At 37.4% G+C, this 15,440-nt stretch overlaps 1 protein-coding gene across 4 annotated transcripts in view; it reads left to right on the forward strand.

Moving 5' to 3' along the window:
• The window catches only part of LOC105488522 (protein phosphatase, Mg2+/Mn2+ dependent 1L), a 295,514-nt gene that overhangs the window by 169,781 nt on the left and 110,293 nt on the right, over window positions 1-15,440 (forward strand). Inside the window, exons 2-3 of one of the 4 annotated variants that reach the window (XM_024794975.2) lie at window positions 1,661-1,876; window positions 2,586-2,777. The exons of 2 other annotated variants lie outside the window; for them this stretch is intronic. In XM_024794975.2, the coding sequence (XP_024650743.2) occupies window positions 2,709-2,777 (69 nt within the window). In that variant the 5' untranslated portion in view covers window positions 1,661-1,876; window positions 2,586-2,708. The remainder of the gene's footprint in view (window positions 1-1,660; window positions 1,877-2,585; window positions 2,778-15,440) is intronic. One more of the 4 variants, XM_071091191.1, reaches the window with a different exon arrangement.

Raw genomic sequence — 15,440 nt, forward strand, 5'->3', positions numbered from 1 at the left:
TATTTATACATTACTAAGTCCCCCCAAGTACTCATATAATTCTCCATCACCCACCAGGTTCATCACTTATATCTTTTTGGTTCCCAAGTTGTACAAATGACTTATCTAAGTCTAAGGGCTTTTGAACTAGATGGCATCTTATATTCTTTCATATTCTCAGGACCATACAACTCTAACAGGTACTTACAATGAGATGGATTGAATTTGGATATCTCAGTATCTACTTTGAAGTCACCTGTCATGAAGTAATGGTTCCCAGAGCAGTAAAAAGTAAAAGGATTTATACACTTTTGATATTTGCAGATAAGCAAAATTATGTAATAAAACTTTTGTCTTTTTAAGGAACCATCTATATGTCAGGTAATGTGCTAGGCAGAAGAATACAATCATAGTTAACACAGACATGGATTCTCTTCTCATAAAGGGTATGATAAAGTGAAGCTGACCATATCCTAGTATTGAAATTTGGATAATAAAAGGGTAGGTACCTAAATATTGGACCTGATTTCTGCCAGCGAATAAACTACTAAAGGTACTAAATTCCCTCTTTTCTGGAGTGAAACTAATGCCTATTCAGCTGGAGTTGCTATAGAATTAACATGGAGATTATTACTAGCGATGTAGCTAGAACTTGTGGCAATTTACATTAAGAATGACCTCATGGAACAAAGAGAAAAAGTTCCATTTTAAGAGTAATTTATTTATTCCCTATTCACTGATAAAGTTTAGTTTTAAATGAAACTACTCTACCTTTTAGGATCTCACTATAGATATAGTAAAGCTTGATCACGAGACTTTGGGCAGCTCCTGCTGAAGCCTGTAAGGAAATTGGAATGAGTCACATGTTATAGAAACCAGTTCATCTGATTCTTGCCTTATTTCTATTTGAAGGTACTTTCTGAATTAATATTTTATCATTCTGAAGAGCTTCATATAAACCATATGTGTTATTTCCTGATTCTTAAGAAAGGGCTTTAGAAGTTGTTCTAGTCACTCAAGATAACTTAGAAAATATGGCCTTATTTTAACAAGTTTTAGGCCATCGAATGGCATATGCAACTGGTTTCTTAAATGGACTCAACCCATGGCAACACTTGGGAAATAGCTGTATTCTTTTCTCACTACTGCTCTCAAATCACATCACATCAAAGAATATTGAAATGGTGTCCAGAATATTAAATAGAAAAGTAGTTAACCATAAGAAAATACCAGTTTCCTCTTCAGTCATCCCTTGCTTTTAAATGAGTTGGGAGGCTGAGTTGGAAATTCAGACATTGTAGGATGCTACTGCATTTGATATGCCCCAAGAACGATTCTCTGATGGGCAAAATAGTATTTTCAGTAGAGCATGTGGCGGTGCATTTGAAGCCTCAAAAGTAATAAAGTCTCAGGACAGTCCTCTCCTTGGGCTCTGGGACTCCTGATACCTTCACAAGATGCTTTTTATTTTTATTCTCCGGGGAAGCAGATGGAATGAACAACTTCTGTCTATTATCTGCTCTTTTTAGGCAAGTTAAACCATCATCTGTGTGCCCCCTTTTGAGAAGATGAGCTAATTTAGCAAAAACAAACAACAAACAAACAAAAACAGTGTAACAAATGTCCTGTTAAACGTCTGTTTTCATTAGAAATTATATTCACTTGTTTCTGTTTGTTTTAGAACAGAAGTAAATGATGAAAGTGGATGTGATTGGATGTTGCCATTGAGCCACAATTTCTGCCCTGGGGAAACAATTATCCTCTTTGGAACTGTCAATCAGTTGCTCCCACAGAGCTTGGTTATGGGCTATGAGCAAAACCCAGCTATACCAGCTTGAAGCCTAGAAATTTTGGATACATTGAAGAATCCAATCTTCTGCAAAGGGTCGGAAGCAGTGTGAGTAATAGTTAAATATTGTATTGGACAGGGACATTAAAAACTTTTGGCTGTTCTCTCTCTCTTTATCTGAAACTTCCAGAATCAAAAGATCTAGCCAAGAAAGGAAATTGTTCCTAATTTTGATATGTTCTGTAATAAGAAGAAATAATCAAGTCTAGCTAGCCAAATCTAGCCTAATAATCAATGGGGCAACTTCTAAATGTGGAAGTCAGTGCCTACCTACCATTGTTCTCTAGTACAAAACAAAATAGTTTAGTAAGTCATTTAGCTTAGGTGTTAGAAAAATGCAGCATCTTTAGTATAGTTGGTGCCTGAAAAACATTTGCTATTCCAAGGCTTGATAGAGATACCGGCATATGCCTTCCTCAATCTCAATGTAGTATATAGTACCTCATGGCCTATCAAAGAGAAAAATCTCCAGAGTAAAGGGAACACTTGTAAAATAGGGTATTTTTCTCCATATAGGACACAGATAGGTCAGTTATGGTGCTTTTGCAAAGTGAACCTGAAATTACAAGCTAAATTCTGACGTTAATAATAGGAAACAATTCACATTTAGATTTTCTTTCTGGTATGTTGTCCTTTTGTCAGCTCTTTACTGAAATAAAACCTCATTGTAGACATGCTAGAAGTTCATTTTTTGCCTAGCTTAGCAAAAGTATGTAAAACGACTATTCTCTCCTATTTGTTTTATATTCCCTTTCAGAATAAACTGCATCTGCCCAAATTCAAGTTGTAAAAAGCAGAAAATCAAGAAGCTATTCCTAATCATTGAAATCAGCTTCTAGAATTATAAATATGGAAACTGCTTGTTATTATCAAACAAGAAATGGTCATGACCATTTACAACAGCCGCTGCTCTACAACTCTGATTTACCAGTCACTAAAACCCCTATTTGTAAGTGTCACATTTATATGCGCAGAATTGAACTTCTCATTCCAGTTTATACTGCCAGTGAGTTTTGGAAATGGGAATCATGAATTTTTTGAGAAGTTTTTTAATTTATTTAGCATGGTATCTTACAGAGTAAATGGTAAATAGATGGAAATAAAATGTAGTTTTACTTTAAATTAGCCATTTAGGTGATCAAAACATCAATTCAATTGAGTTTGGCATATTGTTCTAATGTGATTATTATTAACAGAATTTATAGTCTTGGATTTTTACACTAGTTGTAAAGTGTTTAGTGAGTCCTTGTGTTCTCAGGAGGCTGTTTTACTATAAACTAACCTGCCATTACTAGAAGTAGAAGACCAACTCTTAATTCATTATCTCAACAAATCATAACAAGGATGAAAATAACTCTACCATATGTTTTGAGAAGACCTTATGGTTTAATTATACCTATTATCTCATGTATAAGAGATACATGAGATCTTCAGATGAAATTAGTGATGTAAGTAAGAAGGAAGGAAGAAAATGAAGGAGGAGGAGGAAAATGAAGTCTAAAGAGTAAGTGGCTGGTCCAGAGCTGAACAACTAGTTTGGGGTAGGGCCAGAGAAAGGACAGAAACCCCATCTTTCTAGTTCTACTCATTGCACTCTTACAGGGTGCTGACACTCTTTAAAGGATCTTCTTGAATGAGGTGATGGTGGTGGATATTCTAGCTGTAATACAAGCTAATCTCATAGCCACAAACCTCTGGATTCAGAATTCTAGCACCAAGGAGTACTACTGATAGAAGGAGAAGAGGCAGCATTGAGGGCAGCTGAATGAGAGAGATGGGTCTTGTATCTAGGAACTTTGAGGCAGGGTCCTAGCAGAGGGTCTCCTTCAGGAACCTATGTTACAGCCCAAAAGCCTGGTTGTATACCTACCTGCCCCTTTGCCCCTTTCCTCTAGCGTCTTTTTCTCTGTGGATTCATAATGTAATTCAATTGAAACCTTTCTTTCTGGAGGGCTTCAGCAGCGGCCTCTCTTAATGATTTCTGAGCCATAATAGGTTGTCCCATGCATTTTGATGCTTGATTAGAATTTTAGAATGTGGGAACTGCAGTTTACAGACCATCTAGCTAGGTCCTTGTTTGAAAATGAATGCAGTGAGAAGACTGCTATGTTTGATATGAAAGCTGATAAATAGTAAACCTGGAACCAGAACCCTTAATTCAGATCTCTTTCCACTGCATGATTGCTCTTTTGTTTCATTTCGATAAGGCAGTCTGCACACCAAGAGTGTAAGCTTTTTAAAACCAAGGACTTCTTAGAACTTTCCCGCTTAATGGCTACCCCATGCTGAATATGTTCTAGGGTAACAAAAGTGTACATTGAATTGACTTTGGAGCAAAAGAATCTGCTGGCTGTGCTGACTCTGGCTTCCTCTGATCAAGTAGGGGTTTGTTTGTTTCAATGTGAGAAATTCCTTTTCTGAGCTCTGCTATGAATATGCTATGCCAGTGGTGGCTGTGGGTGGTGGGTACAAAGTCAAGATACTAAGCCACAGGACTGCATTCTGACCTAGAATAGATGGTCGTTATGACAGCATTCTCCTGAGCTCTCCTGACTTGCTTTGGTTATTGGATATGTAAAACATTCATTGATAAAGGAACTTCCTTAAGAGGCAAGGCACTTGTGCTTGTTTTATTTCAAGTATATTCCAAGGAGCTTGTTTAGTCCTGTAAATAATCATTGATACTCAATGCCTCACAGCATGTATTATTTCTGTTTTGCAGATGAATCAAGAAAGTCAGACTTGTTGGGTTTTCTACCTAAGGCAAATGTGTTAGTATTGTATAAATAGATGCTCTGAAAGACAGTGGGATAGGGGGCCTTTTTCTTCACCTTTACCTTTGCCAGATGTATGTACAAGGAACATCCCACGACTTAAAGATTGAAAACTCTAACCTGTGTGACGTTAATACACCAACATCAACAAAGGCCCAGAATCAAAGCTGGGCTGTGTTATCTTTTCTAACCAGAAGCTCTCTCAGAAAAGTACAGCTGGAAAAGCAAAGTAATTTCCAGTTGTGTCTTTGAAGTTGTCTGGTGTGATATGATGGATGTTTAATACATGGTATGGATATTTTTAAAATAGGGAGCAATCATAAAATGATAACATAGAGGAACTTTTGAACAACAACATTTAAGGTCTAAAAGAAAAACCCTACAGAGCATTTTTTTCTTCCTTTACTTTATAGCTGTGTCTGTAGTCTGATGCTGATGAATTTTCTTTTTAAACTAGTGGTTTATACTCATTGGTAGTGAAACTGTTACATATTATATGATTTTTGTACCATGAAAAATTTCTCAATTTCATGAGATCTATCATTTCCCTGTGTGTGTGTGTGTGTGTGTGTGTGTGTGTATGAATTTATTGTACTAATTTTTTCCATTTTTGGTCAGACAGTTGCTATGTGGTTTAGTGGCTTTGTTTAGTATTAAGTCTCCTAGATGAGCAATACAGCAAGAGAAGAGTGTCAGTGACACATAGTGTGTAGTAGGTACCCAGTAAATGTGTATCGAATGAATTAATTAGGGAATGAATGACTTGAGATCATAACACAAAGCCTGGACTAAACCAATTAGTGACCTATTTTAGAATGTTAGAGTTAAGTTACATTAGAAGTCACTTAATCTAGTTTCCTGTTGGGAGATATCAAATGAAATAGATCTATTTGCTCTAGAAAATATTTTAAAGGAGAGATTTAGAGTATTGGAAAGGATACCAGATTTAGTTAGATGATCTGGGTTCCATAGGCAGCTAAACTCTTGCTTTTTTGTATGACCTTGGATATGTTCCTTAGTTTTTCCCTTGTAAAGTATGGATAAAATGAGATAATGGATGTAAAATTGTGGGGTTCAAGTATTTAATCTACCTAGCACCCTTCTTGACTTCTAGCAACAGACTACACACCCATCCTGACCGCAGAGCATATGGCCTGGTACCTCACCTTATCTGAACACAGTTCAGGAGGTGGGAACATGATTGAAACAGGGCCAACTAGAGTATTCCTGTGGGATTCTTCAAGGCTATCCTGACAAGCCTTTTTCTCTAGTATGGTATTGCTGTAAGGATCAGTGTTTGGAGCTACTGGTAGCAAATTGCTACCTTCTGACTCCCTCTGTTGGAGAGAATATTATAGCATACAAAGAGTATCAGTGCTATGTTTGAATGTTTATGTACCTGCCAAAGTTTCAGTTTGTGTTGAAACTTAATCCCCAATGCACAGTATTATGAGGTAGGGCCTTTAGGAGGTGATTAAGTCACCAGGGCAGAGCCCTCAAGAATGGGACTAGTGACCTTATAAGAAGGCTAGAGGGAACTAGCTAGGTCCTTTTGTCCCTCTTTCTCTCCTACCACGCGAGGACACCTGGACGGTATCATCTATGAGAACAGGCCTTTGCCAGAGACTGATCTTGGGCCTCCCAGTTTCCAGAACTATGAGAAAATAAATTTGCTTTATAAAATGCCCACTCTGTCGTATTTTGTTATAGCAGCACAAATTGATGAAGACAAACAGATCTAAGGCAGAGATGCAAGGCAGATGGGGTCTAAGTTTCTGATTTAGTTCTTCTTTGAGGCAAACCTAACTCCTATGTTTACAGCAGTTTTTTGTTTTGTTTTGTTTTTAGTCTCAAAATTCCCTTTTAGGGGTTAAGGTAGCTTGTGAGGTTTCTATGATTCGCTGACTGAAAGATTTTCAACTCATCTAGTAACCAGTGAACTGAAGAAGACAGGATTCATGGGGTCTAACCAGAAAGCATCTTTATTTTGTTTCCTATTTTCCAATTAGAGTGTATTCAGTAGAGGAAGCTCCTCCCTACCCCAAAATGAAAACTTGGGTGGCCCTATGATTTTCCTCTTAATTTAAAGTAATATACTTCATTACAGTGACTTTTAGTTGGAAATTATCAGAGTAGAATGGCCAATTCCATGAGGTAATCAAAACTTCAAAGTTGATTTGAGTTAAATTTCCCAGTTTTCCTTTCCCAGGTAGTTCCTTTGACAGTTAGAAACTCTGTCTACCTTAAGTTTCTACTTGATAGTTCCTGATCCTGCCAGGGCCTAAGCTGGAAAAGGAAGGAAAAGAGGGAGAGGAAAAGAGAGGGGGCAGGATAGTGCTTACTTGGCTGATAGTGACACATGGCTTCATGCTTCAGTGCCTGGTAAGTGTTTAAAGCTCACTCTTTCTGCTGGTCACTGTGAGTTTCTGCCATGCCTACCCTCTTCATTTTATTTACTTGTAGTGTAGTCAGTGCATTTTCCCCACATCCTGGTTTTCAGCAATCTGTTCCATAAATGTTCCATTGTGAGATTCCTTTCACTGCTCCAGGCAGTCCTCTGGCAGGATCTAAGTGGCTTCAGGCCAGCTCTCCCCCTTGTGGCTCGCATCTGTCCACAGGGAGCACTCGTGATCCTGGACAGACAAGCACTGGGAGTGCAGGCCAGTCTACCACAGTCCCCGCCACCTTCCCACCTCTCCTTCAGCTTCTGCTCTTCTAGCTTTTCCAGGCAGGAGTCACACATATATCCCCTCCTAACTGTAGGGGCACATGCCAGGCTTCCTGAACAGCCCTTTTGAAGCCCCTCTCTCCTGACTTGCCCACATCACCATCACTCATTCCTCCGTGTTACATGTGAGAAGGGGGACACTGTGCTCCCAAGAAACCTTCCTTAGAAACTCTCCCTTAATTTCCATACTTTTGACTCTTTTATTTTGAATGTGGATTAGGGCTTTTTAGAACCACAAAACAGGTTGCAAAATGTTTCTTTTACAAATGTACACGTGGGCCTGGAACGTCAGAGTGGAATTTCATGAACATATCTTGGTATCTGTGTTGAAATTTCTAATTTAGCAGTCCCTTAAAAAAAAAAAAAAGTGTTTTGTAAACTGTGAAGTGCTACACAAATGTAGGGAATTAACTCCCTTTGCCCTAAAGACATGCAAGAACTGAATGAGACAAAAGAGAGAATAAAATGTGTTTATACTTCTTGAAGAAGAAAACATTTGCAAGAGATTTATGGGGGCTAGCCTGAGTGACTTGTTTTTGTATCTAGTTAGTTCATACTGTATTACTTAGTTGAGGTAGTATTGTTCATAATACACAGCTTCCAATTTGTGCTGCTTGTAACCGAATTCAGGTTTAGCTGCTCCCTACCTGAAAAACCAAATACATGAGAGGTGAGATGTGGTGAAAGGAAGGCAGTTTTATTCAAATGCCAACAGAGGACATGACCAGGCTGAAGCCTCAAAGGAACCATCTCAAAATTTTAGGTGGAGCGAAGGAAGAAAGCTTGGTATGGGAAACATGCGGGCGCAGTGCATGCTGCAGGTCTGTATGTCACTTTCTGATGGCCGTCTTCAGTTCTTATACACCTGGAGTGTGAGCTGGTGTCATTTTGGTTGTGGCTGGGTTGTAGATTCACTGCCTTGAGGTAATCTCTAAGTAGGGGAGAATTCCATACCTAAGTCTTCATGCCGGGTTCATTTTAAGATTAGCCCATGAATTTCTAAGCAAGCATATGGTTAGATAATTGCAGAGTGCCAGGGAGTGGGAAAGAGAGGGAAACAGTGAATTTTAAGGTACATTTTAAGGCTATAGTTTAAGACAAGGGGAAAAGAAGTTTTAAAATGCATTTCTAAGCTGAGAGGTTCAGTTACATGCTCTTCTAACTGAATGTATAAATGACACTAATTAAGACAGTAAGGGACAAACATTTGAAATAAAAAATAAGAGTTGCTCAGGCAGCCAGTATTTCTCTGCCTTTTGGTTTAGGCAGCCTGAAGTTTGTACAGACACTTAACATGTCCACATACTCAGTGTAGGTTTTTGTGGTTATGGTATTTTGCCTATGTGCACAAGCTGATTGACCATCCCGTACCACACCAGAAAAGTACTTTCTTCACTCAAAGGTTGGAGAAATTGCCAGAGAACAGGAGAGATCAAATGGGAAGCTGTACCCATCACCTGGAATCCACAGGTCCTCATTTATCCATTTAGTTCATTCAGCAATTATTTACTGAACACCTACTATTTTCCCAAGGCACTATGCTAGCCAGTAGGTCTATAGTGGTAAAATAGACAGAGTTAGCTATCTAATGGGGGAAACAGGACATCACACATTTTCATGCCCAATTATAAATTGTGCTAAGTGGCAAGAAGAAAAAGAAAAGGATGGGAGAACAGCAGGGATCTCCTAACTTAGTTTGGTATGTATGGGGAAGGCAATCTTGGCGGAGGAGACATAAAGGGTGGGTCTCACTATTTGTCCATGTTTTCAGTTCACATGTTCCTAGTTAAAATTAAATACCAGTAGTCAGTATCTAAATATCCTTAGGTTAGGACTTAGTATTTTCCAGGGTTATGATGCAAACCTATTCTTCCAAAATGTTTTCTTCTTCAGATGGTGCTTGATACTTTTCTTAAGTAGAGCTAAGAATTTGTTTTAAAAAGGCTACTTTGAGAAACATCACTGTTTATTGGAATATAAATTTGTGTATAATACTTTCTCTATGTAGTCAGTTCTGCCTTCTCAGAGCTTTTTTTTTATGCCAAACTTGAAGAACTCTTGCAGAGGAGTCATTCTTTTGTTTTTTTGCTCTTTCTCATACTTTATAGTCAGTTCTTCCACTTATTTTATTTCAAAGCAGGGATCCAAGGGAAGGAGGGGTGAGGAAAACCTTTTTCACTATGTATGTTTTCTCAAAAAAAAAAATTTACCTAAGGTTTTCTTCAAGAAAGTAAGAAAGTGAATATGGTTTTGAGCATATTATGAACACAGAGCAATTTCACTTGACTGAAATAAGATGGATTGAAAAAAGCCTGTATTTCCACTCCTATATAGTATCTGCTTAAAGTATGGGCTACAGTGAATGCTTGACTCCTCTTCAAGCTATCAGAAGTTTTATTTTGATAGAAATTATTTCCCAAATGCTGCATGACATAGGAGACATAGTGCTGGACAGTGCATTAAGAAACTTTGCTTCTGACTTATATTTTGTTCCCTGTAGTCTTGGGTAAGTTGTTTAGTTGCTGTATGCCTCAGTTTCCTTAGCTACAAGGTGAGGGTGGTGATAATACCTGCCTCACTGCTTCTCAGAATTGTTGGGGAAATACATGAAGTAATCTTATAGGATGAAGACTCCTTTAAATGATCAAAATCTTCACATTTGATAACTGATTATTATTGCCATTTGTCTGTTTCTGAGTATGATATTCATGGCTGATCTTAGTCTCTCAAGTCATTTTCCCCAAGTTTACTTACCCTTAGACCAAGATTCATGGCATCTTACCTGTGTGTCTAGCTGGAAAAATGTTATATGACATGGGTACCACTAATGCAGATATTCCAGGAGGTCGTGTATATTAGAAAAATGTGTCTTTTGAAATAGAAGAGAACTGAATTTGAATTTCAGCCTCATCATTCACTGCTGAACGACCTGGGGAATTTAATCTTTTTGTGCTTCAGTTTTCTCATCTGTGAAATGGCTGTGAGAATTAAATGATAAACACTATGAAAATGCTTAACACACTGCCAGGTGTTATCGTAGGCTTTTAGTATATGCTAGTTCTCTTTGCTTTTAAAACAAGCAGAATGGAACCCATTACTTGCAACACAGGTTATTTTCTTTATAAGAGATCCATAAAGGGAGTATGATTAACACAAACTTAGTTTATATTCACATTTTGCTGTAGTTGAGAAAGTGAGGCACATCTGTACTTGTTTTCTAATAAAATCATAATTTCTTAGATAAAATTGCCTTGTATTATATGCAATTTTTAGAGAACTGAGTATTAGCTGTTTGTTGATAGAAATAGCACAGAAAACAATTTTTATTTTAATTTGAAATGCTATATTTTGAGTGAATGATTTTTTTGTTATTTATGTAGGACTTATATCTACCTATTCCTAGAAAAGTTTTTGAATTGTTCACAAAATTAAGCCCAATGGAAAACAAGGCAATTAAAAATGAAATTGAAACAAAAATAAGGTAAGCATAAAGGTATCTTCAGACACCTGATGATAAGTGGTATAAAATGGAAGAACAAGAGCTCTTCTTGTTTATTGCATTTCTTGTTGTTCCATCATCATTTTTCATTATCCCTCTTTGAGCATCCCCCACCTCCCTCTCTTCCTTGCCTCCTCATTGTTTGGAGGAATGGGAGACATGGGAGCTAGGGAAGTTGGTGGGTAATGAGCCACAGCTGACCAAGAATTTGCAGCATGCAAATAGAAAGCATACATTCTTTTTGTTGCTTTGACTTTTTTTTTTTTTTTAATTCACAGCTTCAAATATTGCATCTGCAAATATATTGTCTCTTGCCTGGGGTATAACCTTTCTTCCTGTCTTTATTTGAAATGTTTCTGAGCCAGGAATCGTGGAATGAATGACTCAGACAATCTGATTACATGAAAAAAGATTTTGATACATAGCTTTCTATTTGTGAATTTAAAATGACTGAATTTGTCTTTAATAAAAGTGCCTCTTGAGAAATGTGTTTAATGGAGGTTTATGCTGTTATGGATATTTCAACCTAATAGTGTAATTACCATATGTCATTAATCCTATTTCTACAGGGAATTTGTCCCCTTTTTTTCTTTTAAAGCTAGAGAGTAACAAAAGCAAATGTTTTTAACTTTTGCACATTATTCATTTTAGATGTAAGTTGACAAGTTGAAGGTATGAAAATGAGAAATCTGGATGATCAATTTTTTAAAAAGTGGCAACCATTAAGCTATGTTCAAAAAAAATGCCTCATGGCATCCCCCTCCTGTGTTGATATTAGTGTAAAACACTTCCTGCTGAATCTTTTATTTTTAGCTTTTGATTTTCTGTGCTCCCCACCCCAAATACTTTTTTGGTAGGCCTCCTGCTGTGACAAAGTCAAATAACTGGAAATGAGGGAAGGTTAATATTTAAGTGGTGAATTTAAGAGATTACACATTCAGTGTTTGCTTGCTCACTCTTCTGAGAGAAAGAGGTGGTGTTACCTCTTGCTTTTTTCTCTTCTCTTCTTTCCATTATTCCCATCCAACATTATGTTATTATGAAAGTAATATATATTCATTGTAGAAATCCTTAAAAATACAGAAAACTTAAAGAAGTTAAAAAATGTCTCATGTAATTCCTTCACTCCAAAAGAACAACTAATGCTAGAGGTTCTGTAATGATACACATCCTTATTTTATGCGTATATGGATTCACGCTATAGGACAGCTTGGTGAACTTTTTTTTCCAGTTACCAATATACTATAAATATTTTACACCATTGGCCAGGTGCAATGGCTCACACCTGTAATCCCAGCACTTTGGGAGGCTGAAGTGGGTGGATCACTTGAGCCTCGGAGTTTGAGACACGCCTGGGCAATGTGGTGAAACCGTGTCTCCACAAAAAGTACAAAATGAGCTGGGCATGGTGGTGCTTGCCTGTAGTCCCAGCTACTTGGGAGGCTGAGTCAAGAGGCCCACCTGAGCCCAGGAGGTGGGGGTTGCAGTGAACTGAGATCTTGCCATCACACTCCAGCCTGGGTGACAGTGATACTCTGTCTCCAAAAAAAAAAAAAAAAAAAAATCCCATCATTAAATCATGTTTCAATGGCTGTGTGATGTTTTCTCTACAATATAAATGTATCTAGATATGGACAAAACATAGTTACGTGAAAACAAAAGCCTTTAAGTCCCAAACCCTGAAGGTAAGTCACAAATCATATAACCCTGGCATGAGTGAAGACCTGTGTGTTACTAAGCAGAGACTGAGCTGCTTGGGACCATCCAGAGAGTTTGTAGAACCAAATATGTAGTCGTCAGGGACTGCTCAACTCCTTTTGATTATAAATAATAACTCCTTTAACTTTATATTGGCAATCCTTTAATTCTCTCATCCTGAAGATGTAGTTTAGATTCTGATCTGTTGCTCTTATCTCCACTCCAACCTAATCTTATTTAAAGAATGGTATAATTTACAACAGTCAGGGTAACCTTTCTGGAAGGGAGGAGGCTAAGAGAGTGACTGGGTACGTACATCTGTATGTGTATGTAAATGCCCCCTTCTTGTTTGGTTTAGCATAGTCAAAAAAGTAGTGATCCGTCAGATAGAGTTTGCTGGGCCAGAAATACTGCAGTGCAGCAGAGACCTTGGAAAATGTGAGATAGCATATGCTTAAGCAATACTGCACTAGTGTTGCATAAATGGTGGAGGCTGCGGCTCCCCTCTTTGTTTTTCCCAGTAGACTTGTCCTGGGACCTGAAGCTATGCAACCTGAAAGGAGAAGCTTCAGTGATGGAGTCCTAATTGTACCAAATCAAAGTTCATTGAATCAGCCAGGTCATTAACTCGTTGATATTTAATTACTAGCTGCTTCACTGCTGGAAAATGTCATCAAGCCATTGTACTAAATCTGCTTTAAAGAATGCATTTTCCTTTTTGAATGGTTCATGTTTTGTTGTCTTGTAGAAAAATCAGAAAAACATCTTGACAATCCAGTAAAGCTGGCAGTCCCACCTGCTGTGTCCTCAGCCACCATTGGTCTCTCAAGCCTGCATCTGACTGTGGGCAGGCCCTGCAGAAGAAACACATCTGAAGATTGCCAATAAACTAAGACTCACCTGGGTCAAGGGTGTGGCAGAGCTTTGAAGTGGGTCCTTAATCTAGATGTTTCATCTGTTTGAGTCTCTCCCACCTCTTCTATTATAATTATAAGAGTTATATGGGGGAACCTGGGGAGATTTTTTTTCCCTCAGGCTGGAGTGCGGTGGCACAATCTCGACTCACTGCAACCTCCGCCTTCCGGGTTCAAGCTATTCTCCTGTCTCAGCCTCCTGAGTAGTTGGGATTACAGGTGCACACAACCACGCCCGGCTAATATTTTTTGTATTTTTAGTGGAGATGGGGTTTCACCATGTTGGCCAGGCTGGTCTCAAACTCCTAACCTCATGATCCGCCCACCTCGGCCTCCCAAAGTGCTGGGATTACAGGTGTGAGCCACTGTGCCTGGCCAGGAGACTTTTAAAACAAATTTCTTGACATTTTAATGGTCCAAGATTCATTCAACTGTAGGTATCAATCTAATGATGTGAAGAATATATGCACCAGCTTCTCTAAAACAGCTGTAAGTGAATAGAGTTTCTTGGATGTTTAGTATTCCCAAGAGTGTATTTTGAAATATGGTTTCAGAATCAACAAAATTGTTTCTTAACATACTCTTTTGCTTGTGTAATTATGCCAGTTAGTTAATGGCAGAAACATTATAGTGGAAAACAGCCTTAAATATGAAGTATTTAAAGTAGTTGTGAGATTTTGTTTCCAAAATGGACTTAATAAATCCTACCTGATATTATATTTCCTTTTTAGGAGAGTTTAATCCATTTGTCATCGTTATAATTATCTTATTGGTCCTGACTTTTTAAATTACTTTCTTATGGTTTATCATGTCACACAGGTGGAGCCTCATATGTATTGATAGTTATGCAATGTTTGGTAGAATAATTCTAAAGTAGAATGAATTTCACTTGAAAAAACCAATCTAGTGTGAATTTTGTTAGGCCAAGTGGGTTTCTTTCCCCTCTTGATTTTAGTTTAATTGACAGAATACATCTGTGGACTTAGCTTAGTGCCTGGCCTACAGTATATGCTCAATCACTGTCAGCACTTGTGAACATTTTTATTATATTCACTAAAATATTTCAGCTCATTTGTTTTTTACCTCTACGTAGTAGCTGGTTGCTTTTGATTGAAATAATGAAATCTCTCAGTATTTGTATTTACATAGTCTTACACAATTAAAAGAAAAGTGAACTCTGTGAATATATTTTAATAAAATATGTTTCCCAGGAGCTAGTTAAATAATTTAAATTCACTTAATAGTCATCTCAGAATTATAACTTTTCTCATTTATCATCTGTTTTATTTAATGATGAAAGAATACAAAACCATGTAAGAGAAATATTTGACCCAATCAGAATAAAATGGCTATTGTCTGCTTAAAGCATTTCAACGCTTTATACTATTTTTAAAAGTCCATATTAATCAAGGTCCCAAATGTTTTATGCCCTCAAAGCACAATGAATTAACGTGAAGAGTCACTCAATGGTAGGAACTGTTGTGCCTCAAGTTCAGGATACTTTCTAAGTGTATGTGTTTTAATATTTTTATTATTGTTCAGTATTATTTTTTGCAGGTATGATCTACATAAAATTAAGAGAGTGTGGTTTAAGTTTGATGATACTTAAATTTATTTTAAAAGACTGACCTCAAGAATGCTTGTCCTAAAATATTAAGTGTTTTTACATTCTTGATAGGAAGTTCAAGTATTTTTCCTGCTTCATCCTTATATCATTACTTCTTATTATCACCACAATCTTATAATGTTGAAAATCAGTCACACTTGGTCTCATTTTTGCTGCCTTAGTTAATGCTCAGCAAGAGAATTGCTATTATTTAATAAATAGATTTGTTCATTGTCACTACTGTGACAGCAGGAATTTGAAGCCATCTGATTTCTTAGCTGGTTCTGTTAATTCAATAATGGTGTCATACGGCCGATTGATGGCTGCTAAGTCACCAAAGCTAATGTGGAGGTGTTGGAGAAACTTCTGTTTCAATGATACATGAAAATACGA

Source organism: Macaca nemestrina, chromosome 2, assembly GCF_043159975.1.
Source record: "Macaca nemestrina isolate mMacNem1 chromosome 2, mMacNem.hap1, whole genome shotgun sequence".
NCBI classification, from domain to species: Eukaryota; Metazoa; Chordata; class Mammalia; order Primates; family Cercopithecidae; genus Macaca; species Macaca nemestrina.